This window comes from Lagopus muta, chromosome 4, assembly GCF_023343835.1.
Source record: "Lagopus muta isolate bLagMut1 chromosome 4, bLagMut1 primary, whole genome shotgun sequence".
Lineage (NCBI taxonomy): Eukaryota > Metazoa > Chordata > Aves > Galliformes > Phasianidae > Lagopus > Lagopus muta.
In genome coordinates this window covers 26365860-26392945 of record NC_064436.1, presented here as the reverse complement: position 1 = coordinate 26392945, position 27086 = coordinate 26365860, and the positions used below count along the sequence as shown (strand labels likewise).

The following is a 27086-nucleotide window of genomic DNA, read 5'->3' as shown; positions in this document are numbered from 1 at the left end:
TCCTGGCATAAAAGCAGAACTGTAAATAATTATCTTTTTGTTTCTTCCCAGTGTTTTGTGTGAACACCCTTGTAATATTACATTGTTTGAAGGCATCAGGACCATTCAATAACTTACTTGCACATGCTTCTTCTTACTAGTTGTTTCCCTTTACATCAGTATTAAACTATGTGTTGGAGTGTACAGTGTTTGTTTTTCTCCAGATGAGCTGACTTCATGGTTCTTAGGTCTTGCTTTACATTAACTTCAAACGTATTTAAACTTTTTTTTTCTTTTTTTTTCTCTACTTCTGTAGTTTGCTAAAGTCATTTAATGGAAATCTGAGTGTTTTCCTCTTTGGATCTTGTTCTGAAATAGGTCTGGTCTGGGAGTTGGACTTTGTGTTTTCCTATTTCTCCTGCTCTCTGGCCAGACAGTGAGAGGATAGCTTTCAGCTCTGCAGCAGTGACCTCGCTTGTTAGCTCAATGGAACAGTATATACTTTGCTAACTATCAGACAACACAGTGGTCAGGCAATGAATACCCTTCTGATTAATCTAGGACACTCAATCAAATTGAATAGAAATCAAATTTGATGCAACTGCAATACGATATAGCTAAAGTTATAGTGAAAGATGATTTTATGAAGTGAATTTGGCATTGGTTTCTAGATTGTGGAAATTATTGGAATTACTGTAAAACAAAGATGAAGTAAAATGTTTTGAATGACTGCTTTAATTTCCAAGAGGTGCATTTCTAAGAGGTTCATTTTCAGTCAAAGGTTATGTCTCGTGGAGAAAGAGTATTCTCAGTGTCTGTGCTTGTTCAGTATTACTGAGCAAAATCACCTCTTGTTTACTGATTGTTTGAGATTTGTAGAATTCATGGTGTTTTTTTTGTTGTTGTTGTTATTGTTTTATTTATTTGCAACACATTTTTTCATAGATGGTTTTTGCCTCCTTTTTCATGCCTGCATTATCTCATGCCAGGAGCCTGATGCTGTGCTGTACAAAGCTCAGCCAGTGATATCTTTGTGAACAGACTGCTTTGGGATTTGCTATCTCCCTACATACCCCTGACTATCTCACCTGTGCTATGGCTGTCAAGGGACATGCCAAACACCAGTCTAACAGCAAGATGCGTCTATTCGTCTAGTTTTGAAGTTAGGGTATATGAAAGGGAGAGAGTTGCTGGGTTTTAATGTGTGAGACATTACTTTAAACTGAAACCCTGTATTCCTGGGAGGTATGTAGTGGATACATTTTTGTTTTATATGTAATAGTAGCTTGCAAGTAACTGGAGAGAGACCGCCCTGTGGGATTGAAGTGGCAGAAGTCTAGGATTGGAGCTTCTCTGAGTATGTTGATTTTCACTGTTATACGAATAAAATGCATTGAATTTAAGAGAGCAATTTTTAGTGTGATGTTGCTTCTACTTTTATTTAGTAATTACTTCCTTACTCTGTCTCAAAGCTGTGTATTGCTCTTTGGAATACATTATAAGGAAACATTTCCTATTTTACAAGAGAAATCGGAACATGCCTCTTACATGTGTTTGGGGCTGCATGTCTGCACAGTGCAGTGGTGACAGTTATGTTGTGCTGCCTTTCAAGCAGTCTTGCCTAAACAGGAAATCATTTCTATATCCTTTTTCTGAGTCTTTGAGAATACATTTTGTTTTCTATACACGAAGAGACTTCCCAATGCAGAGATCAATTCTCATGTCCAACTTTCAGCTACTTCTAGCTGCGCGTTTTCCACCAATTCTACAGGCTTAGAATGGGATGAAGAAAATGGCTGTTTCACAGGTTGCAAAAAAAAAAAAAGTCTGTCTGTTGCTTTTGTCCACTGAGTTGTGACTTTATGAAACTTCATATGAAGTTTTAGGCCTGGACAGAGCTTGTCAACGTATGTATTTAGGACTTAAGTAAGATGATTTGCTTTTCATTGTTGAAGAGACTCCTTTCAATGACTTATTCTTAATTTATAATTGTCCTCATAATTGCTGTTCATTGTCTGTGCAATTATTTAAAGTTACACACATACTGCAATCAGTCTGATAGCAAGTGTCATCTGTAGTGTATGCTCCTTACAGTCCAAAAAACTTGTTTTTTCCAGTAATTACTTATCTGTGTCATAAACAACACAGTGACCTATAGGGACTGTGTGCATTTCTGGTCTTAAATATGCAGTATTTGAAGGCTATAGTACAACTCCAGGTGAGATTAATATGTTAAGTCATATGTTAATATCACTGCTGTTGATATTAGCTGTTAGTTTATAGATATAATGATTAACACATTTATATCTTACAACATCAATGATAGATTAAGTTGACTGTTTTATACCTTTGATACTCTTGCATTCCTTGCATTTTCTCCTCTGAGTTGCATCCATCCCTTGGCAGTAGCAGCTGGCTGTTTGAGTCTTGTTGAGGCCTGCCATGCCTTCAAACCAAAGCATTATGGTGCCTCAGGTACTGCCTTGCAGTCTGTGCCCCATCTGAGGCTGCTGGCATGGATTACACAGGTGTCTGCCTTCAACGTGAGAGGAAAGTTTAAAGTGAACAAAGAATTCAGAGACACTGATGAGATGCATCCATTTTGTTGCAGTAGAGTTTGCTTCTCCAGCACTCATGGAAAAGGGGAAGAAAAATCTGAAAGTCAGCTAAGCTTAAGTGCCAAGAAAGTGTATACACAAAATGACTCTGAGTTCTTTGCTCTGCTTTAAGATGCTTTACATTTCCAGTTCAACTCTCCTGAGTTGACAAATGTCTTTTGTCTTACTACAGGTCCATATTTATTCTCTTGGTATGACGCTCTTCTGGGGAGCTGACCATGAGGTTCCTCAAAGCCAAGTAAGTTTCATTTGGTTTTGTTTAATACCGTAGTCTCAGGCTGGATTGTGTGACCGCTGTTGTATGTGAACAAACAGTGGGTTCCCCTTGTGGGATGCCAGAGAGTGTGGATTATTTTCTGTATTTCTATACTTCTGAAATACTTCTGTATTTCCTGTGATGTGTGAGGGTATTGTTATCACACAGAAAGAAGGTGCTGATACCATATTTGTGTTTGTTTCTGTGAAGATATATTTAGGTTGGTCTATCCTTTAGTGTCACAGGCTGAAATTCTATAATTAATGTTGCTGATGAAGGAGAAAATAATTTGTTTTGGTTCAAACTTATGTATAAAAACAAATATTTAAGTAACATGGCTTTACCCTCAGTAAAGCAACTTGTGATTTTTGCTGCTGTTAGTTTGGTGAGCATGGACTCAGCATGTGCAACTACATTACGGAATGGCCAAGAAGGGCTATATGTTGTTTGGAATAGGGAGTAACTACTGACTTGTCAGGCGTTGTAGATGCAGACTGCTCAGAGCTGGATCTTACCTCTCAAGAGGTCATCTTCCACACCCACCACTCATTTTTGGAAGAAGTCTGGAACATGCAATTCATCTGCTGCCTGCGTGCTGCCTCCCCCTCCAGCTGAGCTGTCAGCAGTCAGTGTTATAAAGGGTGAAAATCAGGTGAACTGCATAGAGAGAGCATTTAATAGCAGACTTGCTGTAGAGGGATTTGACAGTGTTGTGCAGCTCAGGGAGTTGACGTATTTCTGTTTCATGTTTTGGTTTGGTCCCATTTATGTGTGTTATGTGTAAAGGTAAGGAAGGAAATTTGAAAGGCTGCCTGGCAGTTTAAGTGCTCCATTTCTAACGTTATTCTGTAATGGGGTGGTAGTTGGGTTCTTAGTTCTATTGATTGGAAGTCTCTGTCTGAGTGCAGAAGTCAGAAAATTCAGTGCTGTGGTGGTTGCAACGATACTTCTTTGCAGTATCTGCCATGTCTGCCCCTAAACCCCACTGTTTTTTCAGTGAGCTCTCACATTTCTTTGCTGTCCTGTCTTGTAGTAAGAGAAAGGGACAGTATTAAGCAAAGCAGTACTGGGAGAATATCTTGAGGCGGGTGCTATCTCCAAGTGCTTTCTGTCAAAAAGAACATGACAGAGCCTGTGCCTATGAGGTGGCTAACCCACCTGGAACAGTTGCAGATCAGAAAGCTGAAGTCTCAAGTGCTTGCTGCATCTGAGAAGAGGTGTTAACACTGGCTGTTGCATACCCTGTGGAATCAAATTGCACTGACACTGCTGGATTAACTGCATGGAGAGAAGAATTAAACCTAGATTGTTCTCAGTCTTGTGGGCATTGTCCTGAAACTACAGAGCTTTGCTTCCTTCAGCAGCGTTGTTGCTGCTTTAGTCCTTACTTCTTTGTTGATGATTTTTGGTGGTGTTACTGGACTTTAGAAATGCTACCCCGGTTGGCACAGTGTGGAATTACAGAACAGTGGAGCAGTGGACAGAGGCTTAAAAAAGTATTGCAGTGAGGATTTAATTTTTATGATTGTGACTGGCATAATGTTGAAAAACAACAAAAACAATTAACTTACTCCAAACCTGGATAGTGACTTTCGCGTTGGCATTCACTTAATGTAGGCGATGATAGTTCTTTTATCACGTTGAATGTCTGTTTCCATGTGTGCTGCAAGTTGCTGTTGAAACTAATTCTCCTGTCTATTTTTGTTTGTCATTAGCCTATCAAACTTGGAGATCATCTCAACAGCATCCTCCTTGGCATGTGTGAAGATGTCATTTATGCTCGAGTATCTGTACGGACCGTTCTGGATGCCTGCAGTGCTCACATCAGGAACAGTAACTGTGCCCCATCTTTTTCATATGTGAAGCAGTTAGTCAGACTGGTCTTGGGAAGCCTGTCTGGGGTAAGTGTTCATAAGCATTTGAGGATTAAGATGGGCAAGAAGAGAGAGAAGATGCTAAATCGGAGTCACTCTATGGTCATTTTTCCTCTTGTTTTACTGTGCTGCAATTCTGATAAGAAGGAATGCTGAAGGAGAAAAATTCTGAAATCCCAGGAGATAATTGTTTTTTTCTCCACTTACCAGTTTGGAAGGGCACTGATTAATGAGGAGAAGGACTGGGTTATCAGTGTGGCAATTCTCCTGCGTATCTCCTCACCCCTGAGATACGATTATTTTAGGGGAATTTATTGTCAAATGATAACAAAGGCATTGGGCTGTTTTAAGAAGTGAAATGTGCTGCTTGTAGTTGTCCTGCAAAGTTACTGTTCTTGACAGAGGCATCTCCCTTCATCTGAACCATTACATACTTATGGACTAGCCACATAATTTCAGGCTCTGAAAACAGGCCTTGTGTTGTCAGTATTACTAAGATTGTTCTTTTCCCAGTGCTTATTTTCCTTGTGCTCTGTTTATAATTCCAACAAATGCCAAGCAGTGTGTTTTTACTGGAATTATATGCCATTACGGTCTTGGTTTTATTCTGTTTTATCCTGTTGGAACACTTCTATCTCAGAGGGATTATGTAAATGTAAAAAAACAAGTGTCTAGATGCACGGTATTGTGATTACATGTGTGATGACAGCATTTCATGGTCCTAGTTGCTAAGTGGGTCTGTTCTGGGATGGAATAAAACGAAGACCTGCAAGACCTTTATTACTGAAGCTATTAAAATAAAGAACCAAACTTTAAATCAGGCCACAGGCTATAGAACCAACCAGGGAGAAGAATGAGTCATTCACCTTTAGATTCTTAATGCCCCTTTTTGCTTAGGAAATGTTCTCCTTTTCTGCTCATTTTATTTTTGTCAGCAGATGTGAAAAGGGTGTCTGAGGTCAATGTGAGGGACAGATCTGGCTTGGTCAGCCAGTGATGGCCATAGTGGTCTCAAATGTGTATCCTGAAGTACAGTTTCGCTGAATCCAGCTGGCTTGTTCTTGACTTTGTGCTGTTGCCTGTTTTGCAGATGGATCAACTTTCTTGCAATGGAGATAAAAAATTGCAGCCAGACAGGAGCCAGGCAATTCGGGAGAGGCTGAGGGGAAAAGGACTGCCCACAGGTAAGTGCCCTGTTTCTGTGAGGATCAGGGCATAGGAGCCCCATGGAATACTAAGTATGCTGGGTAGATGTTGCAGCCAACATAATTGAGCACTGGAGCCGTCAGCTTTGAGCCAGGCTTTCCAGACGGGAGGATATGTTGTTCAGATAGCCGGTCTTACTGGGGCTTGTTGGGAGCATTTTATGTTGCAGCAGCTGGACCGCTCTGAGTCACTGTGATGCAGGCAGGCAATGTGATAATCACCTGCGGCCCCTCTTGCCCAAAAATGCTCAACTGTAAATAGAATATATTGGTACAAGTATGTGATGTCTTCGAGAAATACTCAACTTCATAAATGCATATTTTTCAGCCACCATGTATTACCTCTCTGCATATTTACCAGCAGTAAATGCTGATCAAAAGTTATACAAAAGTTAGGTTGTTATGCTTGAGCTGCTCTTTTGGTTTTGTGTCGCCAGCACAGTACAGTGTATCGCAGGAACAAAAATAATCCATGGAGTTGTCATTGGCAATAGAAACTGCAGAAATTTGATGCAAGTCTGGCTAGTCTATGCTTTTCTTGTCTTAATTCTTACAAGACAAGCACTGGATCAGGCTTCTTCTTGATACATAAATGGTACGTCGTTATTTGCTAGCCCTTCCACTACACCATCATATGTTTAGGAGCAGTGTCTTGTACAACTCCCTCCTCGTTTTCTGGCACAACTGCACTGCTCTGACTGCCTCCTCGGAGGTTTGATTCTTTATTATTGTCATCTTTCCAGAATATTTCTGGAGCAATAAGCAGATCTTGAGGAGTAAGGGACTTAGGATGAACAAATGTTGTTGCTTGGATTTGTAAACAATGTCATGCCTTCCCTCTGTGAACTTCTTAAGCCTTTCAGTCCTTTCCCTGGTTCCACCAATTCTTTAAAGGTTGTGCCAGAACCTTACTGTTTTGATTTGTTAAATTAATAATTTGTTCTTTGACCCTATACCGTCCCAGTTTCTGGTTTCATTACATTTGTGATTTCTTTACACACCTTTATACTTCTGAAAATATTTGCTTCTTCCATTTTCCTCACTTTGTACTTCTATTTTGCTTTTCAAGTGGATTCCCATCATCTTAAGTTTAGTTAATAACTTGCGATGTGTTGTAGTGGAACTTCGTTAATACATTATCATTTGTCTGCTAACTCAAGCTGGATAGTGTCAGTGCTTTCTTTTCTACCACCTGTTCTGCTTTTGATCCTGTAATTGTCATAAATTAACTGTTTTGTTAATGGTCAAAATTAATATCTGTTTCGTTTTGAAGACATAGCAAGCTTGTTTTTAATCTGTTCTCACTGTGTTGTTGACCTCAATTTTTCTTCCGTTTGTTCACTAATTCTGAACACTTACTCTTCTGCTTTTATTTTTCTTAAGTTCTCTTTTTTAAGTCTATTTGTGCTTTGAGGTTACTATTTTTTTTTTCTATTTTGTTCAGTTTTTCTACCCATGAGTTTCTGGCTAAGCTTTTTAGCAGTGTTTAATTTTTTTTTTTAAATCTTCAGAAGTCCTGTTTAACCCATGGTCTTAACTGTATCTTAACAATGAAGGTTTTGTTTAAATTTTACTGAATTGCAGAGATTAGTATTGCATCTTCAGCAATATTTGCATGGCTTCCTGGCTCACAATCAGGTTGAACAAGGTCTCTTTTAATGTGGAAACATCTTCTGAAAACTGTACCTTTCACATTCAGAGAGTATGGACTAGAAGCTTGAACTAGTGTATTCTTGTTGTATCTTCTGACCTCTAAAATGGCATGTCAGCATTATTCTTCACTGATATCCTGGCTCTCTTTGAATCACGTAGTATGTATAATTGTGCTTATGAGATAAGTGAGAGGTGATGCTTTTCATTTAATTAATGCAGAATTTGGTGAGTGTCTGGATACTGAAGGGCTGTGGAGCTGGACACTCACCTCTGGGTGACCACTTGCCTCTGGCTCTATCTGGGATTTCTGCAGTGCTGGGCAGATCAGCTTCCTGTACGGTGTGCATCTGGGAATTATCTGAGTCAGGGAAGAACAACCAAAGTCAGGGGTTCTCTGGGGCAGTGATGTCCAATTGAGTTAGCTGCAGTAAATTCAAAACAGGATTTTAAATAGTTGGAAGTCAGTATTCGCTTTATGAAATGCTTTCTTTTTCCTGGGAACATTGCATTGTCTTAACAGACATAACTAAATCTAATCTTGACTTAAACACTACTTGGGAAACGAAGTGAACTTGGTAGCCCCCAGTCTGAAGTTGGCTGAATAGTTCTCACCCTCTGTTTCCTCTTTCTCTCAAGTTAAGCACAAGTCCTTGCATGCCCAGCATTACAGGTGGTGTGTGGCACAATAAAAGTTTGTGCATTGCTGCTTAGGTGCAAATATTGGTTTGTTTGCATCCTCCCAAGCCCGATCCTGAAGGTGTGGGTTATTAATATGTGATTTTTTTCCTATTTTTGTCAATGTGAACTGTCAACTACCAAAAATGTTTTTTAGTGACCGTATGCTTTTAGTGATAATTTGGTGTTTTGCTTATTTCTCCTCTTGTGCTGGAATAAAAAAAATACATATTGTTTTTCATTGTTTATGCCTTTATTTTCAAAAAAGGGGATAAATTGAAGTCTGCTGTTCCTTATTTATTTTTATTTTTATTTTTTTTATGCTTGACATGTTCTGCTTCCATCCCAATCTGTTTTAGTTTCTCTGTACCTGCAGAGCTCCAATTACTTTTCTCTTTTGCCTTACAGGGCTTAGACCTGTCCTGGTTCCCTCTAAAACTTTCCAGTGTGTCTTCTGACTTCAGCCCTGTTCCCCAATGCATTTTACTGCCATCATCTTAATTCTCTGTATTTCCATCTTAGATCCATGCTTTAATCTCCACTCAGTCCTCAGGGAATATAGAGAGTCAGTACACTGCAGAACAGAACTGAACAAAATGTCCACATAACCGAAACAGCTGTAGCTATTTTCAGTTCTACTTGGCAGATATACTGAGCTTTATATTTCAGTGTTAGGAAGGAGACTCAGTAAAAGGGGTCTCTGGGGTTAATGAGTGACAGCTCTCATTGGATTTAGGCCTATTTAGTGCTGAGTTATTTCTTTTTCTGCAGCAGCATTCTGTTTTGCTGGTGCTCATTCTGTCCATATGAACGCAGATCAGCTGTTAGGTTTGTGGAACATGGAGCTATGGGATGTTGTACTGATCCTACCAACAGCGGTCTCACAGAGCAGCCACAAAGAGAAGACCAGATTACAATTTAAGAAAAGCAGTAATGGTATGAGAAAAAGAAACCAAAAACAACTCAGAAAAGTACAGAGACTTTTTTTGTTTCCTCTCTATTGACACTGTACTGTTCTGCAATTTTGTGTACTTGAAATAAATACCTCTTTACCCAGCTGCAAAATAGTGAACACTTGCAAAAGTAGAAAGCTACTGGATTAGTACTGTTATACTGATTGGACTCTTTCCAGTGAGTCAGGAGTTATGTCCATCATTTTTCTCATAACCGGTCATCAGCTGGGTTTAACTCCATTCACCACTGCTCTCTGGGCCTGGCCATCCAACCTTTTTTGTGCCTAGCAAAGAATCTATCTGTGTAAGCCATGGACTGCCAAGCTTCTCCAAAATACCTTGAAATACCGAGTCAAAGGCTATCCTAAAGTCTAGATAGACTACATCCATAGCCTTTCCCCCTTCTCCAAGTCAGGTCACCTGGTCATAGGAGGAGGTCAAGGTGACAAACCAGGACTTGCCCTTGGTGAACCTATGTTGACTGGATATGATCCCTCAGTTGTCCCACACATACTCTGCTCTAGGACTTTCACTGATATCAAGGTCAATCTGACAGATCTGTAGTTCCCTGAATCTTTCTTACTATCCGTCTTGTAGATAGGCATTGCGTTAGCAAGTCTCTAGTCATCTGGGAGCTTCCTGGTGGACCAGGACTGCTGATAAATGATGGAGATGATGGACTGCTTTGACCTGGCATGTTTTTTTTTGAGGAGTCCTATATAGCTAAGAAATGCATTAAGTGGATTGAAAATAAAGCTGTGGTCACAGCAAGAAGCTGAGCAGAAGTCTTAATTGGACAGGAGACTTGTCTGATGCTCACTGGGGTGAAATGCTGTTGAGACATTGCTAAATTGTATTTAGAGAGGCTTGTCAGTGTATGGCATAGCTATCAGAGAGGGGAAAAAAGCAGCACAGAGCAAAAGCATTTATTATAAATTTTAAGACCATCAAAACATTGCTGTGAGCATCTAACTTCATATTGCTTCTTAGTTGCGCTGTGTTCTTGCTAATGGAGATGGTTTAGCTGAAGAGAGACATGCTCCCAGTTTCAGTCTTTGAAGGGTGGAAACATTACCTTTAAGATTGGTTTTCCATGCCATGGTCATCCAAAATGACAATTTTGCTGGGGCTTTTTCTCCTGGCTTCAAACAAACGTACTGAAACATTTTGTTAATTCACTTCTTGAAATTAGATACCTTGCTGTCCTTACATATACTAAGGTTGGATATTTTCAGTTATTTTTTTCTCCTTACATCTTAAATATGATTATTAATTAGCTTCTCGCTCACATTCTCCCCATTTACATTTATTTTCTCTCTTTCTTATGACTCAATTTCTGTGGTAATTTTGGTGAATGAGCTTCATGGCAGGGCTGACTGCAGAAGTAATTTATTCTAAATTAATATTACAGAACATTTGTTTAGTTGAGTCTTATTCAGGACACAGTATTTAGGAACTGACTTAGCCAGCAGAAATAAAAATGGTAAAACCTGGTGTGAGTCATCTGAACATAGGAGTTGTTATTAAAGCTTCCTATTCAAAACACGGTAGACCTTGAAAGTCTTAAAGAATCTTTTTTGTGGAAGTTGTTTGATATAATTCTTTTGGTGTGATGACAGGGTGAATAATTTTCAAGGTCTTCCAAATATAAAGCAAGAAATAATTTGCAACCATTCTCTTTTTGCTAAAAACTGTATCATTCCTCCTTCAAAAGGATATGTGGTACATTTAAAACCCGGTTGACATCTCCATGAACTTTTACAGAGGCCTGAGAGCCTGCTTTCTATCTCTGGAAGAGCTGAAATCTCTAGTGGTACACTAGGACAGCATCACTGTATCTTCTGTGTGTTTACTTATGGGGTCCTAGCTTCTGTTCAGGATTTGTCAACACCAAGGACAGGCCTTAGTAAAGACACTTCATCTTTTCAAGAAATCTAGCTAAAGTATTTTTTTGTCTTTGCTTTCCCACAACAGCAAACTTTTGTGTGGACTTGACTCAATGCAGAGTCTGTTGCAAGCTAACCTTATGTGTTGTAGGGCTACAGGACAAGCCTGCAACATTCCAACTTTCACCTGTGCCAAGGATTGTGCCACCTGAGTAAGGGATAGAGATGAGTTTAAAAGGCTGAGAATGCTCACCTTATTTCTGCGTTAGAGGAAACTGGAAATACGGAATGAAATTTTAGGTGCTGACTACTGCTTGTTTAATTAGACTCTGCTCTATGTGAAGTGCCACAGAAATGATTGGCACTGTAAATCAAATAAAAGATCTTGAGGTCTAATGAGGCTGCTTTTAATTTTAACAACGGGTACCCATGTTTGGTTAGCAGTGTATTTATTGCTTTATAGCTGCCTGGCAAAAACTCCTTGAAGAGAGGAAATGTCCCCTTCTGATTTTGATCCAGGGAAATTGAGTACAGATTAAGTTTTAATTCCCCATCTTGGTAAAAATGTGGTCTATAGTGATGGCTGTGGTTTATAGTGATGACCTCCACATGTGAACTGAGACATCTTTGTCATTTTCTTGTTAAATCCAAGCATACAACTTTCACTTATCAAAAAAAAAATGCTGCACAAAACTTTGTTCCATTAATATGAAAATCTTTCCTCTGGCAGTACTATCATGCACACACCTTTCCCATCTCCTTGCTGTTATAAAAACTGAACTGAGTGGAAGAATGATTGCAAGACATCAGTAAAACAAAACAGACACTTGATGAAGGCTTGATTTTTATTTTATTTCTTCATTATTTCACCGTCAATAAACCAATCCTATCTTTGTCCAGTATGTGCGTGCACCCAGCAGTGTTGTGATTGGTGGTGAAAATCAACTGAAGTGTAATGGCTGCTGCATTAATGAGCTGCTGGCCAGGCAGTGCTGAAAATGTCGTTGGGGGGCAAACATAGACCTCCTGGAACAAAGGGAGAAAAGGACAGAAAGATCAGGAAGTAAACCAAACTGGAAATGTAAAATACTGCATCAGTGCTGCAGAAAATTGGCTGTAGAACTGAGCTTCCCCTGGGAAATGCAGAAAGGGAAAAGCAGGATTGCCCTTTGGCCTCATTGAAAAAGAAATCAACCCCCACACCCATTTCATTTCTTCCTTCACAGAGAAGCCATTTTCTCAACAATTACAAAAAGTTAAAGGAGGATGTGCAATTTTAGCAACCAGCCCGCAGCCTCATCTGACTCTGTTGTGTTGTTTTGGCCCTTAACTGGCCCCACAAGGACTGCAAACCCAACCCCTCCACCAGTTGCCCACTCATATCTGAAAGACTGATCACATTGTCTGGGGATAAGGACTTTTTTTCCTGCATGTTAACGGTGTGGGAGGTGTTTTGTAAACTTACATAGAACCACTTCCTCTTTTCAGACCTCATGGTCTTGTAACAATAGTCCACTCTTTCATGTATGTGTAGGCAGCCTCTCTCTTTCTTCCCCTCGTTCCAGTGTGTGTATGATGTACTGCACATACCCACAACCTCTGCTAAAAGGCAGCTAAAAAGGCTTTCTGGTTTTTGCAAACAAAAAAGGATGATCAGAATGGATTTCAACAAATGTGCACTTGATTTATTTTATATAAATAAATACACTCTGTTTGCATTATGCCATTTGCACTTGCATCACATTTCATTGATTGTGTGTGATCAAGCAAGCACACAGGTGATTGCAGACAAGCTGAATTGGGTTAGGAACAGATGCTGCTCTACAGCTCAGGTGAAAATTGCCAAGGTTACAGGCAGTTAGAGTGAAGATTTGTAAATAGCACTACTGTCAGGAAAAAGTATGTTTGTGTTTGAAGCTGAAGACAATAAAGGTAGCAGGTCCATAGTCATGTAGAAAATGTAACTTCTGTCTTTTGTACCAGTGTGGAAACTTAAATTCTGATGTTAGCACCAGAAGGTTGGTGGTTTTTTTTGTGAATTCTTGGTGATTAATTGCTATTCTTATGGTATGTATTCTCTCACTATATATAATACTTTGGAATCATACAATTAATATAATTGCATTTGAATTATTTACAGTAATTATAAATAATTGCACTAATGTAAAATCAAGTAGAAGATAAACACCCACAGGCGATATGAGAAATGGAGAACCCAGGTAGTATTCTGAGAGTTTGTTTTAACAGAGAAGTTACTGGGGAAGGGAAAAGCCTGCTTCTTGTTAGGACTTCAATGCTGTAGAATCTTAACTGCTATTGGATTGACCTGTCCCCTTTTCTGCGATGCGGAGCAGTAGTTCTCTGTCCTGTTACACTGCTGGGAGCTGGAGCACAAAGTAACTTCTGTGTGGTGTCAGGTGAGGTGCTTGATGTCTTTTCCAGAACCAAGAGGCTTCAGAGAGGTCACAAGAGCTTCCCTTAGAAACAGAAGCCATTTCTCAAAGGAAGTTTGTAATGGAAATGTTGCCAGGCATTAGAATTTAAAGATGTAAAAGTTTAATTGTGCAGATAGGTTCTTTTTGATGCTTAGTATACAATTTTTCACTGGCAGTCCTCCCTTTTGCCACACGTTTCATCATAAAAGCTGAAATTTAAATGCAGTGGGTAAGCTGTATACTGGCTTAATGATTTTGGACTTGTGTATGCTATGCAACTGAGAATAGACGTTAGAAATGTATTATGTAGGTGCTTTGAAGACTGTGGCATTAGGGAAGCACTAGTGATTCTGGAAATGTACCATCAGTGGAAAGGTAGAGGTAGGGGCTAAGAGCAGAAAGAGATGTACTGCAGTTGCTGAAGACCTTTTGATACAGGTAGCACTGAGGTACTGTGTTGTGCGAGTCCAGAAGAAACAGCAGAAGTTCTACGGTGGTTGGTTTTGTGACAGTGGTGGTAGTACTGCTTGTACAGTTTAGGAGGAGTGGGAATAGGATTATTGTAAAAGGAAGAATTAGCTTGGCATGATTGCTGGTTGCTTCAGATTTGATAATTCACTTTGTTTTCTGGTTCCTGCAGTTTGAGTTTCTTCTTCACTGAGAAGCTTTGTATTCTGATTGTTGTATTGACCACTGTTCAGGGGCAGTGGGCAGCACGGGTTCTTGGCTGCTGCAAAGTGTGGGCATGAAAATACCTATTGCTGTTTTGTTTGTATCCTTCTGAGGATGCCCAACTTTGGGCTTTGTACCCTTTGTCCCACGGTCTTTTCTTCTTCTCTTTCTAAACATGCTTCTCAAACAGCTCATGGTGACACTGTGAAGCCGTCTGAAGGGAGCTGAGTGAAATCAGATCATATTGAGAAGGATGGGTCTTGCACAGTTGGGAAGAAGTGCCAAGACTGGTGAAGAGCAAAAATGGGAATGAGAAGGGGAAGGAAAGAAGAAAAAAATCCACAAAAATTTTACAGTCTCAAAGGCAAATACTAAGGCATGCCATGATTTCTTTTGGTGATGTGCTTAAAACCACACATTGGGAACGTAGGTCAGTGTGGAAGCGAGGTGAAGAATGATGACCTGTAGGCATCACCAGGCTGTGGAGTGGAAGGGCGGTGTGGAAGTGAAGTTCCTCCTCCAGTGTTTCCTGATGGGACACCTCATGCCCTTTCTCATTGCACAATTAGCTGAATCAGTGAGGAAGCTGCAGCAGTGAGTGATTTCCCAGCCACTGCTATTGAGATAGCACATGTGGCCTTCACTTTTCCTCATGAGGGATTCCCTGTTGGGTAAGTAAGGCAAGAAGAAGAAAGTCTGCATTTTCTGAGCCACTGCGTGAGCAAGAACGGTTCCCGCTGCACTCAGGCTGAGTTCTGCACTGCCATGGAACTGCAGTGGAGTGTAGAGAGTGCTCCTTCCCAGTTATATTTGTTCACTGGTGGCTTTGCTCATCCACTGCTGCTTCTCGCCTGTGCGTAGCAGATCTGATCTTGTTGTTCCTTTTGATTTGTGCTGTTTTGGTGTGACTCTGAAATCATGAAGCGTTTTGCTTTTGTTAATTTTTGTTCTCATCTCCAATCCTGGCGTTAGAATCCTTTTAGGAATGTCTGTTGTTGATGTGGAGGTGCATGACTATGAAGTATGTGTTTGCGAAATGGGTATTGTCACACTGCCTTGGATAGATGGTGGGAACATCACTGTGACAGGCTGTTTGCGGAAAGGCCTTACTGTGCCCTTGAATGTGACATGTAATTCACCAGCCTTGTGGGAGGCGCTTGGTCAGAGAGTGGCATAACAGATAATGACATGTCATGAGATTTATCTTGCCACAAAGATAAATACTTTGCATCGAGTTTAATGTTAGGACTGTGTTTGTAAAATATGGAGTGATGTGTCCCATTATTTTGGAAGATAAATTCATTCTCATTGGCAAACATTTTTGTTTTATTCTTTTATTGTTTTTACTGTCTGGAATATGTAGGAACAGTAATTATTTACAAGGCACCTTTTGGACAATCAGAACCCTAATGTTTTACTATCAGATGTCTGCATGTGGATAAAAGGCAAGGAGCATTTTGGTTTGATTTTCTTTAAGCACCTGTCTTCAGCTTACTATCGCAGAAACAGAAAGTGAAAGCAAAGAGCCCCCATTCAGAGTCCAATTGTACAAAATCACAAGTTTTTAAAGCATTTTTGAGTGCAGCTACCAATGTCATCCTCTATTCAGTGGAACTGAGTGCAAAAGGATGACAAATTATAGGAAGATCAGCACAGGCCCACTGTGTTAGATGTGGCCCTTGATTTCTCCCTCCTGCTCAGCATAGGAGATATAGCTCTGAGGATGGGTCCAGGGCACAGCGTGTTCATGTACTCTGAACTCAAGGCTGTTTTCTGTTCTGAGGAGGGCTTCGAGGCAGATTTTTCTTAGAAGATGTATACATTAATAACACATTGGGAAAGGGGCTAGTTCTAGGAAAGGCTGTACATCTCCAGTTGAGTGGGCAGACAGTACTTAGGTGGTCCTGAACAGAACAGAGCCCTGATGGCTTTTCTTGATGAGAAAACCATGAGAAAGCTCAGATTCCATAGTCAGGCAGTGAGTGTTCTGCAGGTTGAAAACACTGGACTTCATAGTAATTTATGCAATATATTTGATCAGTGGGAGCTGTGAGTAGACTACTGCAACAGTGTAGATTACTAAAATAGACTTCAGATTTTTATAATTTTAATAATGCATAAGAATCAAAATATATTAGTTTTCCCTACAGGAGATAGCAGTCTCTGATACTGATTTTTTTTTTCTTTTGTGAGTTGACTCTCTAAACGGTTATTATTATTTTATTCTGAGATCAGAAAGCCTTAGCAAGAGTAATAGGCTTTCAGTTCATCTGTGAATATTAAGAAATGTCATTACTGATGCTTGTAATTAGTTCTGTAAAATTAGGCATGTACATTTACAAAATGTTGCATCTGAGATGAACATAAGTATCAAAACCTTTCAGTGACAGTGGTATGGTATTCTTCTGAGAATACACATTTCTCTGCTAACATTCCACCTCAGGCAATTTCTTCTAATCTGAGAGCTATTTCGTGGTAAGTGAGAAGGAGGGGAGGCAGTGCTCATTATGACAGAACTTTAAGTGTGCAGGCTCACAGAATCGTCTTGACCTTGGACGCTTCGTCAGTTTTTTGTTCTGGAGCATTCAGCGTATTGAGAGACTGTTATCACCAAAACCAGTCATTACCAAAAAAAGTTACAGGAAAAGTGGGGATTTTTGTAATACCAAACTACACAGTCATTCTTCCCTTACTACTGATACTACTGCAAGGCATCTGTACATCCGTGGAACAAACCTAGACTTGTTTGGAGGTGATTAAAAATTGCAGGTTGGGTGTTTGGGTGTGAGGGGTGAAAGGAGTCGCTGATTTCAGATTAATCATCACACAGTACTTCTGGTGCTCGTCCAGACTTCAACAGAATTAATGAGAAGTCAAATTCCAGTGCATAGCTAGTAGTACTTCTTAACATTATTGCTGAATTAGGAGGGGCACTAGTTTTCCTCGAGCTCTTCAGAAATAAGATGGAATGTTTCTCAGATTTGAGGTACTTGGAGTTTTGTCTTTGACTGAGCCAGTCTTTAAGTAGCTATCTCAGTGTTTCACATGACGAAGTCAATGTCAAATGCATGCTTAGTGCGTGCTTTCAGGTACATAATGTGTGTTGCACTCCTGTGTACTAAATATAACATGACTTATATGAAATGTCTCCTTATTCCAGGAAAAGCTTCAGTGGTTGATGCACGTGACGAACACAAGACTCATTTCTCTCAACAGACAGTGCTTAACAAAGGGCTTAGCAAGTCGATGGGATTTCTGGCCATGAGAGGAACACAAGGCGAGGAGGAATTTTTCCAGGGCATTTCCTCAGATTACAACTCGGGACAGGAAGATTCTTTCTATCCTTACAGATGTAAAACCAATGAGTTTGAAAACAAAAGTCACCTCCACACAGATGCAGCTCCCAAGCGGAAGGTGTGGGCTTCTTCCACAGACTTGCTTTGCACGACCAACAAAGCAGCTGAGAGAGATCATGCTTCAGACTCTCACAAGTACAGTCATCAGTGTGAGACCTTCGCTGTACGGACTTCTACTATGACCAGAAACAAAGAAGCGAGATACTCCGATGGGAGCATAGCACTGGATATCTTTGGACCTCAGAAACTGGACCAAACACGCCATGTGCCTGAGACATCAACTTCCGCAGCAATATCGAGTGCCTTTGACAGGATAAGGGAGAGACAGAAGAAGTTGCAGCTCCTGAGGGAAGCCATGAATGTAGAAGGTTAGTGAACCTTTCAGATGTTCTGAATTATTCCAGTCACTAAACAGAGATTTCTCTTCATGATAAATTTGAATTCTCTTGTAGTGATTCTTGGAACTACTGAGATTTTACCTTGGCCTTCTATTTTTAAGTAAAATTTAAGTATTAGAACATTTGCTGCCAATAAAAATGAAAGTGCTTGTGCAGATTACTTTCTCAGTAAAGATAGTTGCTCTCTTTAAGCCAGCTAGTATCAAGTGAAATTAGGAAAAAATAATATTGGCAACAGTGATTTCCCTTCAAAGAAAATATTCCTCTCCAGTTATTAGGAATGGATTTATAACCCAGAGAAAAAGAGGTGTGTCACCTGGAAATCTGTGGTTTAGCTCTGTATAATTCTGGATGATCCAGTTGAGCCCATAAGTATGTAATTTCTTTTGGGTTTATGTTAAGATCTTTACCTCGGTGAGAATAATTATCAGCAAGCTCCCCTGGTTAATTTAAAGAACATGGGGAGAGGAAAAAAGCTTCTGTGGAAACTTCTGAAAACATCTTTATGTGGAGCCATATAATGAGAATCTGTATTTTGTTTGTTTTGAGTATGTGACTTGATTTTCAGGGGTTATAAATATAGTTCAGCTGAATTGGAACTGAGTGCCGAGTCAGAACCTGTTCTTGATGGCCAGAAGATATAATTTATTTATCTAAGGTATAAGCTGGAAAAGCTGTGTGTACAGAGCTAGTTGAGTGATTTATTCTAATGTGTACAAAGTCCACACAATTGAAAACTCACTTGGCTGTCTTATGGCAGAAATAATGACTATGTGATGTTTTTTCTGTCTCATTGTTCTGCTCTGAGATGTAAAGACCTCCTCAGAAACATCTCTATTAGGAAGAAATGATAAAGCCTTTTATCAGAGTTTGAAGTTGCCATAATCACTCCTGTCGTGATTCCAGGAGAAGCCTATATTGCAGGTTGCTTGGGAAGTTAATTCTTTCTCTCCCATGCATATGAGCCTTGTGCTTCAGAGAGAAGGAGCAGTATTGACAAGGCATAGGCAGTTTAAAAACCTGCTGTGATTGCTGTAACAATTGTGCAGAAAGGACACATGGAGATTTTTTGTGTCCTCATATTGACATCTTTTAATGAGGGTTACATTATCAAGTGAAGGAATGAATGTAGATGGAAATAGTACTGTAGAGATAACCATTGTTTGTTCAGAATAGAACTTCACCATCTGTAATTATCTACTGAGATGTCTGATGTGGCAAAGGGGGATGTTTGTGGTTTTGGTTCGAGAGTGTGGAATTGAAGGGGACCATATCAAATGTGTGAGTCACCTCAAATGTTTAGAGATAGGCACCTCACAGAGTGCAAGAGGAGGCCACTCCCTGCATTAGCAAAGATAACCAGCTTTGTTGGTCAGGAGTTCAGCTTTGTGCAGGTTGGTGTTGCACAACAGCAAAACCAAAAGCTCGGCCGAACCCCTTGATGAGTAAGGCTTTCTCATTCTCAGTCAAACAGATTGGTAAATGGCAGAGAATGTAACAGGCCTCCTGTGTCTTGCCATCTGAGATGGGTCAGATGTGTGAAACTGTGCAATTCATTTGGGGAATGGGTGAGCAAACCAGGAACTGGGGCTCTGCAGTCAGACGAGCTGAGCGACAAATCTATACAGGGCAGATGGAAGCAGTTACAGTGAGTCACTGCCCATCCTAAGAAATTCACAATCATTGCTTGCTAGAAAAAAGTCTTAGGTACTTTCTCAACAGATATAGCTGGATTGCAATATTCTTTTCTGCTCTTGATAGAAGAAGAAGATGCCTTTCACTCTTGTGTTGTAGTTAGAGTTCCATGAGCTTTATTTTAGAGCTTTATTTTAGATTCTCCATTTTTCTCTACTTATAAGTTGGGAGCCAATAGCAGATTGTGAATGTGATATTTTAATTAGAGGAGGTGTTTTAGGACAATGAATAGGTAATGTTTTTTTTATATAGGAATTAGAATCATAGAATCACAGAATGGCTTGGATTGGAAGGTTAATACAGCACCACCACCACCTCATATGGTTAACTTGGGAAAGAAGGAAGGAGGAGCAGGAGAACAAGGTGTTCCAACAGATTGGTTGTCAGCAGTGAAGGTTCTGCTCCAGCATGGAGTTGTGGGATGGGCTAGGAGCCATGGGAGCCAGCCTGGGGCTGGGCTCAGCAGTGCAGAGGTTATCTCCCTCTTTGGTGATGTGGTGGGGCCATTTGCAGTCCAGCCGAACCCAGGTCAAGGTTGCATGTTAGATTTGAGTAAGGCCTGCCTGCAGCTGTAACTTGTTTTTCAGTTTCTGAACTGTAAAATGGCATTCGACTTGGTATGCCAGATATAAGTTCCCTCTTCAATCTACACAGGAATTTAAGTGACACGTGGCTTATTTCTCCCTTAACTTATTTTGGGTTGAGCTCGCAAACTGTTTTGTTATTCACAAGGCCTTGAGGAGCTGGCTGTCTTGGAAAAAAAGAATGTTCTCATGCTCAGGCTCCAGTACACCAAGCTTGCACTCAGAGCACATTTTACAACCTAAATTATAAACTCATGAAAAGTAGTGTTTATAGTGGAAAGAATGACAGAGCTTTAATTACAGCTGTGCTGTAGTGGGATTGTTTGTAGTGAGCTACTGAACATCCAAACTGCACTGTAATCTGCAGCCGGGATGCCTCGGGTGCTGACGAACTGCTGTCTTTGTGTTCTTCTTCTGCATTGTGTTTATGTGCTGTATGCTAAGGAAAGTCTGGGACTTTTCTCGGGTGCCAGAAGGTGTGAGGGGAAGAGCAGAGGACTGCTATCCGATCCGGTTCAGGGATACAGCAGCCAATTCTGAACACTCAGAGCAGATTCCAAAATGTGCTTTAATCATGCCAAGAAATGGAAGAATAAGTGCTGTGTCTCATCTGTGATTGTTCATTCCTATTTTTGTAACAGAGTTGTGGGGAGCTTAATTAAAACCGAGCAATTATCGGTACCAAATGAGCTGATTCTGTTGTTCTCTTAAACCCTGGCAGTTTTCGCTTGGCACCCTTGGCAACATCTCTGCTTAGAGAGAAAATACGTTCCGTCTTTTACATGAGGGAACAGAGAGCAAGGATTGCCATGTCCTGGTGCAGGGGCACATGACCTGGTTTGAGGGCAATGCTACAGGGCTGGCTGTGCAGCAAATAGCAGACGAGAGGAGGAATAGGGGAGGATAACAGAAACTGGATCTTGATGAAGCTTTGGAATGTGACTACAGGGGTGGGGATGTGGGGGTGGTTTGGGAATATTCCCAAGACTTTGTTAAAAGGTTTTGCAGTTGGAGCCATGTGAGTTCCAGAGCCTCAGTTTGGTTTTATCCCTCTCTCTTTTTACATCTGATTTTTCCTACTGAAAGGAAGATTTTTTGCTTGGCTTACTGCTGCTTTCTCTATGGAGTCAACAAGAGCAGACAGTAGTGTTCTGTGCCTCCAGAGATCAGCCTTTGCCTCACAGGTGTGTTTATCTCACCAAGTGTTAATTCCTGTGCAGACTCATCCGGACCCCATTAATAAAGCTTCCACGTCATGGCTGCTGTGTTTGGATTGGGAACAAGGGGTGGATGTCTGGGGGTACTCCACATGTTCCAGATTTTAAAGACTCCCATAGTTTGAAGCTGCATTTGTGAATGAGGAAAGATGTCTGCAGACAGTGCATGCACATGAGAGACTGGAATTGGGAAGCTGCTGGAGAAGTGATGAAGTGGGAGATGGGGTTTAGCACAGAAGAGGAACAGCTTCCCTACAAACTCATCTCAGTGAATCCAGTGAAATGCACACTTCTTTCGGCTGGATTGTATTTACTCAATTATTCTGTAGGTGAAGTAGGGGAAATGTGCAGTAATGATCACAGCATGCGTGTGGAAGCAAACGGAGGCTCAGCTGACACATGTCTTACCATCACTGTGCTGTAGGATGATTTAAATGCAGTGGTAGTGCGATGAGTTTGTCATGTAGTTGGTATGCCCGGTGTGGACCGAGTTCAGCTTGAACAGTGATCACAGATCACAGCTGTGAAGCTGAAGGGTGGGATAATGAACTGCTTTAACCTAAGGAAAAACTTAAATCATAAATTATACCGAGCCTATGGAAGTTGGGTTTTCATGAAAGAAAATTTATGTCACAGTCTAAAATTCAAGTGTTCTGGCATCAGGTATAAAACAGACCTTGTAATCCCATCACTGCCCTGCAGAGTGGCCGGTGTTATCTGCTGTCACATCTGCAGCAGCTCGCACTGTCTGGGAACAGGTTTGGGATTATCTCAGTCTAACAAAACATTTAAGAACAAACAAAAACCAAAGCAGACTGTGTTTGTCATACTTACAGCCAGCGTATGAGAGTGTGTGTAGTGTGCGCACACGCCTCGTCCTGGATGGTGTGATCAAGGTACAGAAAAAAAATGGTGGAAGGCACCAAATTCTTGCTGCCCTTCCCCCTTCTGGCCCTGGAAATGTGTGGGACTGGCAGCTCTACACAGCTCTGCTCCTGCCTGTCACCCAGATGGTGCCGGACCTTGCCTACCAGATGACCATTAGGTTCTCTGAGCGGTCAGAGTGGTGACATGGTTGGTATGCTCAGTACAGCTTTTCTGTTCAGAGTGTGGCAACTGTGTATTAAAAACAAGGGTTGAGACTGCTGCCCCAGAGGAACAGATTTCTTCCCGTGGCTGTTTGTCTGGATGGATCCTCACTAGGAATTCAGACTGGGTCTCCATAGTCTTCCCACCTGCACCTGTGCTGTTCTGCCTTGTGTAAGGTCATTGAAGCTTGATTAGATGGAAAGAGGAAAAAGAAGGGTGAACATGACTCCAACCTATTTGCTAAACCCTTGTGAGGGAAGCACATCCCAGCCCTCCTCAAAGGACTGTTAATGATACTGTAATGAAACTCTGCTAACAAAGACGCTTACCTCTACAACCCACAGAGCAGACTAGCACCTTTTCACAAAACTACTCCTTTAACTCTGACATTGTCTCAGTCCTTTTCCTTCTCTGTACAACCAGTCATAATTTTGCAATAACATGTATTTGAAAACCAGTGTATCTAATGTGAGTCATGTGCTCGGGATAATGGCATTCCAAGTTGAATGCGGTTCTGATTTCTGTTGCAGTTGGCTGGGATAAGACTTTCTGTAGTGACGTGTCTGGGCTCGCATGCCTTGCCCTGCACAAATACTGCCTTTTGTTATTTTGTGCTAGGTGAGGTCTGTGGGGTTGTGCTCTGCTGCTTTCTGTGGGGAGGTGGGAACAGTACCACTTCAGCACTGAGCAACACAGCCTGGGTTCTTTGCTCATCCTGCGTTGGGTGGTACCTGGTGCTAGCTTTGGTTGGATCACAAGTTTTATACGGATGTTGTAATCATGGATTCTTAGAATGTACTGAAATTCAGAGGTAGTTTTTGTGTTTGTTTCATTATTTTTTCTTTCCACTAAGGTATGGAATGATCTAGGGTGTTTTGTTAAGAGACTGTCACGTAATGGTGTGATATATAGGAAAAGCTGTTGGTAGAATAAGTTTTGAACAGTGTGTTTGATATTTCTAGGAGTTAAATCAATCCTATGCTCTCTCCTTAGTCACCAGGTGTGAAACAGCAAGGTTTGTTAAAAAAAGTCCTGGGGAAAGCTATGGTTGTGGAGAGAAGTTCTTTATTCCCTTCATTTGCTGCTGCGGATTTCATCTTTCGTCTTCCCACCAACTGGGCTGGAAGCTCATCCTCGTTTTTGTAACTATTGCATGAAGAGCTGAACTTTACCTCGATCCCAGAGTCAGGGCTCATGACCTTTGGAGGCCAGCCCTTATTTAGAAGGAGTTTGGTTTGGCCAAGATCCATGTGTCTTGTCTGAAGTTAAATCTCAGTGTGATGTGTTAGAATTAAAAAGGATGTGCTGAGGAAAGAAGGCAGCATGAGTTATTTGGTGAGTTTTTCCAAGCACAGCAGATGTGGTAATGTCAGTATTGAATCCAATGCTTGCTGGTCTGCCCTGCACATCCTGTCTGTGCCCCTGGCAAAGATCTCATGTGGTCAGGATGTGTGCATATATCACATCAACAGCTGAGAGCCGGGAGCTGCTGCCAATGAGAGAATGCCCCACAGCAATCAGATCAGGACTCTGACTGCATGCTCCTTGGCTTGGGAGCTCAGCTCAGGGCTCCTGATTTAAAGTTTTACATGGATTTTGTGCAGAACGCCATGTCTCAAAGGAGCGGGCTGGAGGCACAGTTTGTGTGTTGTTCAGGAAGCCCAGCTGCTGACTGAGTGGAAAAAAGATCTGCTCAGAATCTCCTGTTGTACTTTATTGTGCCCTTCCTTTCCTCTTGCATCAAAGCCAGCCAGCAGACTTGCAAAATCAGCAGTCAATAAAACTGCTGGGAAAGAGGAGATCTACTTTCATTTAAGTGTTTCTGCACTGTAACTGCTGTATTGTGGTAGGGTGGATGCTTTGTTTGAAGGGGTGGGAGCATTGTAACAAAACACAGCAAAAGGCTCCCTACCAAATTTGGGCTTTGTTTCCCTATTTAGTCAAGTAATGGCTAGGTTGATGGTGAATTTCTTTGCATTAAAATCCAGGGTGCTGAAGTAACAGTTGTGAAAGGGGAGGGGATTTTAGTGCTGGGTTTGCAAGGTAGAGTGCTTGCTCTGCTGAAGAAAAGCTGCTCCTAGTTCCCAAACAAGGCATCTTAGCTTGCCAACTGAGCTCAATTTCTTCCTTTCTAAACAGCAAATAACTGGTTTTCCGTAAGAACATTTTTCATACTGGAGGTTTTTGGTTTTTGCCCCATTCCTTCATTTCTTTTTTTTTTTCTCTCTCTCTTTTTTTTTTTTAACTGCGTCATGCCATCCCTAGAAGAAGTCAAGTTGTTCCATTTCACCATTATGTGTGGATTCTTTGTTAGTTTCATGTGGTTTGGTTTTCTTACTCCATTCTAGAAGGGGGGAAGCAAAATTAACTGAATTTGTGTTAGAAAAGAGCTCTGTTTTCTGGTTGTATTTTCAACAGCACTGGATAAAGCAGAAAAGATGTTTTTGTTATTTCTGTATAATAATCTCATTATTAACAATTGTCTCTCAGAAGATGTACCACTGGGTTAACATCTCTTCCAGCTGCACTCTGCAGTAACTTCAAATCTGCTTCTGCTGCCTGCCCCATTGCTCAGCATTTTGTATTCCAACCTTTCCATTTTTTACTGCCATGCTTTGCGTTTGTATCTACAGCTGTTAGAATGTTACCTTTATGTGGGCCAAAGGCCTTCTGGAAAGGACAACTGGAGAGATATCCTGAAGTGGTAAACGATGGAGGCTTTTTTGTTTTATTTCTTTCCTGCTTAGAAACACTGTGTGGTTTTTCACTGGCCTGCATGCGAGAATGTTCTGGGAGGTTGTTGCAAATACCATGGATTTTCCACTGCCTCCTTTGCTTCAGTGTGTTGAAGAATCCACCGATGGGAGCAGTTGAGGCTGTGTTGTTCTGATTTCTCTTCAAATGCAGTTTGTTCTGGTTCAGTAAAAGTCCTGGAGAGACTCATTAATTGATTGTTAAGATATTTTTTTTCGGTTGTCAAACGTGAGTGAATTATAATTTTCCAGTTCCCGCTTTCTTGCTGTGAGGGTTTTTCCTCTTTCATAGAGAAGGAACCAGGGGCTGGGCTGCGGTTGTCGCGTTCTACACATGAAAGGTGTGCACAGACATGTACATCACTTTAGGGTTGGGTGGTAGAGGTTGGTTTTGTTCTGCCTTTTGGTTGTTTCTCTTTGTTTGGTGAGTTTTTTGGGTTTTAACCATCAGTTTTAACTCGGGAGTAATTCTGAGAGGGAGTTATGAGGAATGGATCTCCCCAAGCAGCCAGGAGAAGGGCAGCAGCCCCCAGAACCCTGGGCTGTGGAAGCAGCTCTGTGGATTCACCAAGCCAGGTGTCCTAGGCTTTCATGCTCCCTAAGCACAGAGAGGCATTTAAAATACTGAGAACAGAGCATATTTCATTGCACTGTGTTTGATTCTACATTAGAACTGTTGTTCTCTTACTATTCTGATAGCCTTATTTCAACTTTCAGAGCCTCTGAGAAGGTACAAATCATACCACAGCGATGTTTACAGTACTTCGAGTGAAAGTCCATCCATTATTTCTTCAGAAGCAGATTTCAGGCAAGGTAAGTTATCTGCTTAAAAAAATAACAAAACAGGAAAAAAAAAGTGAAGAAAATTGTTTGAAGAAAAACAAAAGAAAAAAGATGAGGGAAGTCTAAATCTGTAGTAGGAGGCTTGGTAATTACCACTAGTCTGAAGTTGTAAGATGATCTCATGTAATTACATAATTGCATACAATTCAGCACAGTTGGCAGTCTGTGCAGAAATGAGTTTGACATTTCACATTCTGAAAGAGAACTTGTCAGGAATAGGTGGAAATGGTTGAATTCCCTGGAGGACTTGATCTAAATGGCATGCAGCCTTCCCAGGCACAAAAACAATCAAGCTGTTGCTGGCATACAATTCTAGTAAATTGCAAAAGCTTTATATAGAACATGTATGCTTTAATTATTTGGTCTTCAGAAGGCTTCTCTGTGAGGATGAAATAGTTGATAATTTATAAACCAAAAATTTTGGTGTAATTCAAAAATATCTACTTATGTGAGAAGTGCATGTAAGTTCTACAGAATCAGTGGCTTGGCAAAGCAGGAGATGGTGTGAAGTGCTTTTCATTGAGAAATAGCAGGAGGGATTTCCTTCCCACCATGGCAGCACAGCGTGTAAAAAAATGCTTGAGATGTTCTTTGGAGAAGTGCTAAAATGGTGAAAAGACGTCAAGAGGAGCACAGAGGATGAAACCAATAACTAGCTTGGCAAAGTCATAGTAAGTGGTGGAGATGAACCATTTTATCAAAATGTAAAAAGAAAACAATAGCCAAGAAAAATGATACAGCTGCCCTGTGTGTGTTCTGTATGCGCTGCTCACCCAGCCTCTCTGTACACACCACGCTCAGCTTTCCTCATGTTTTTGGCTGTCATCCTCCTAAATGCTGAGCCAGAGCCTAGGAAGTAGAAGCAAGCAGCAAGTAACAATCTTGGTCTTGAGGCACGGCTCCTGTAACTCACTTTGGTTCCATGTCTTGCCATTCAGACCAGGC

At 40.9% G+C, this 27086-nt stretch overlaps 1 protein-coding gene across 8 annotated transcripts in view; it reads left to right on the top strand.

Annotated features, from left to right (window-relative positions):
• The window catches only part of PTPN13 (protein tyrosine phosphatase non-receptor type 13), a 111398-nt gene that overhangs the window by 38231 nt on the left and 46081 nt on the right, over positions 1-27086 (top strand). For all 8 annotated transcript variants that reach the window (XM_048940954.1, XM_048940953.1, XM_048940952.1 and 5 more), the window contains 5 exons: positions 2770-2835; positions 4569-4754; positions 5818-5911; positions 17367-17930; positions 26016-26111. In XM_048940954.1, coding sequence (XP_048796911.1) covers positions 2770-2835; positions 4569-4754; positions 5818-5911; positions 17367-17930; positions 26016-26111 — 1006 coding nt within the window. The remainder of the gene's footprint in view (positions 1-2769; positions 2836-4568; positions 4755-5817; positions 5912-17366; positions 17931-26015; positions 26112-27086) is intronic.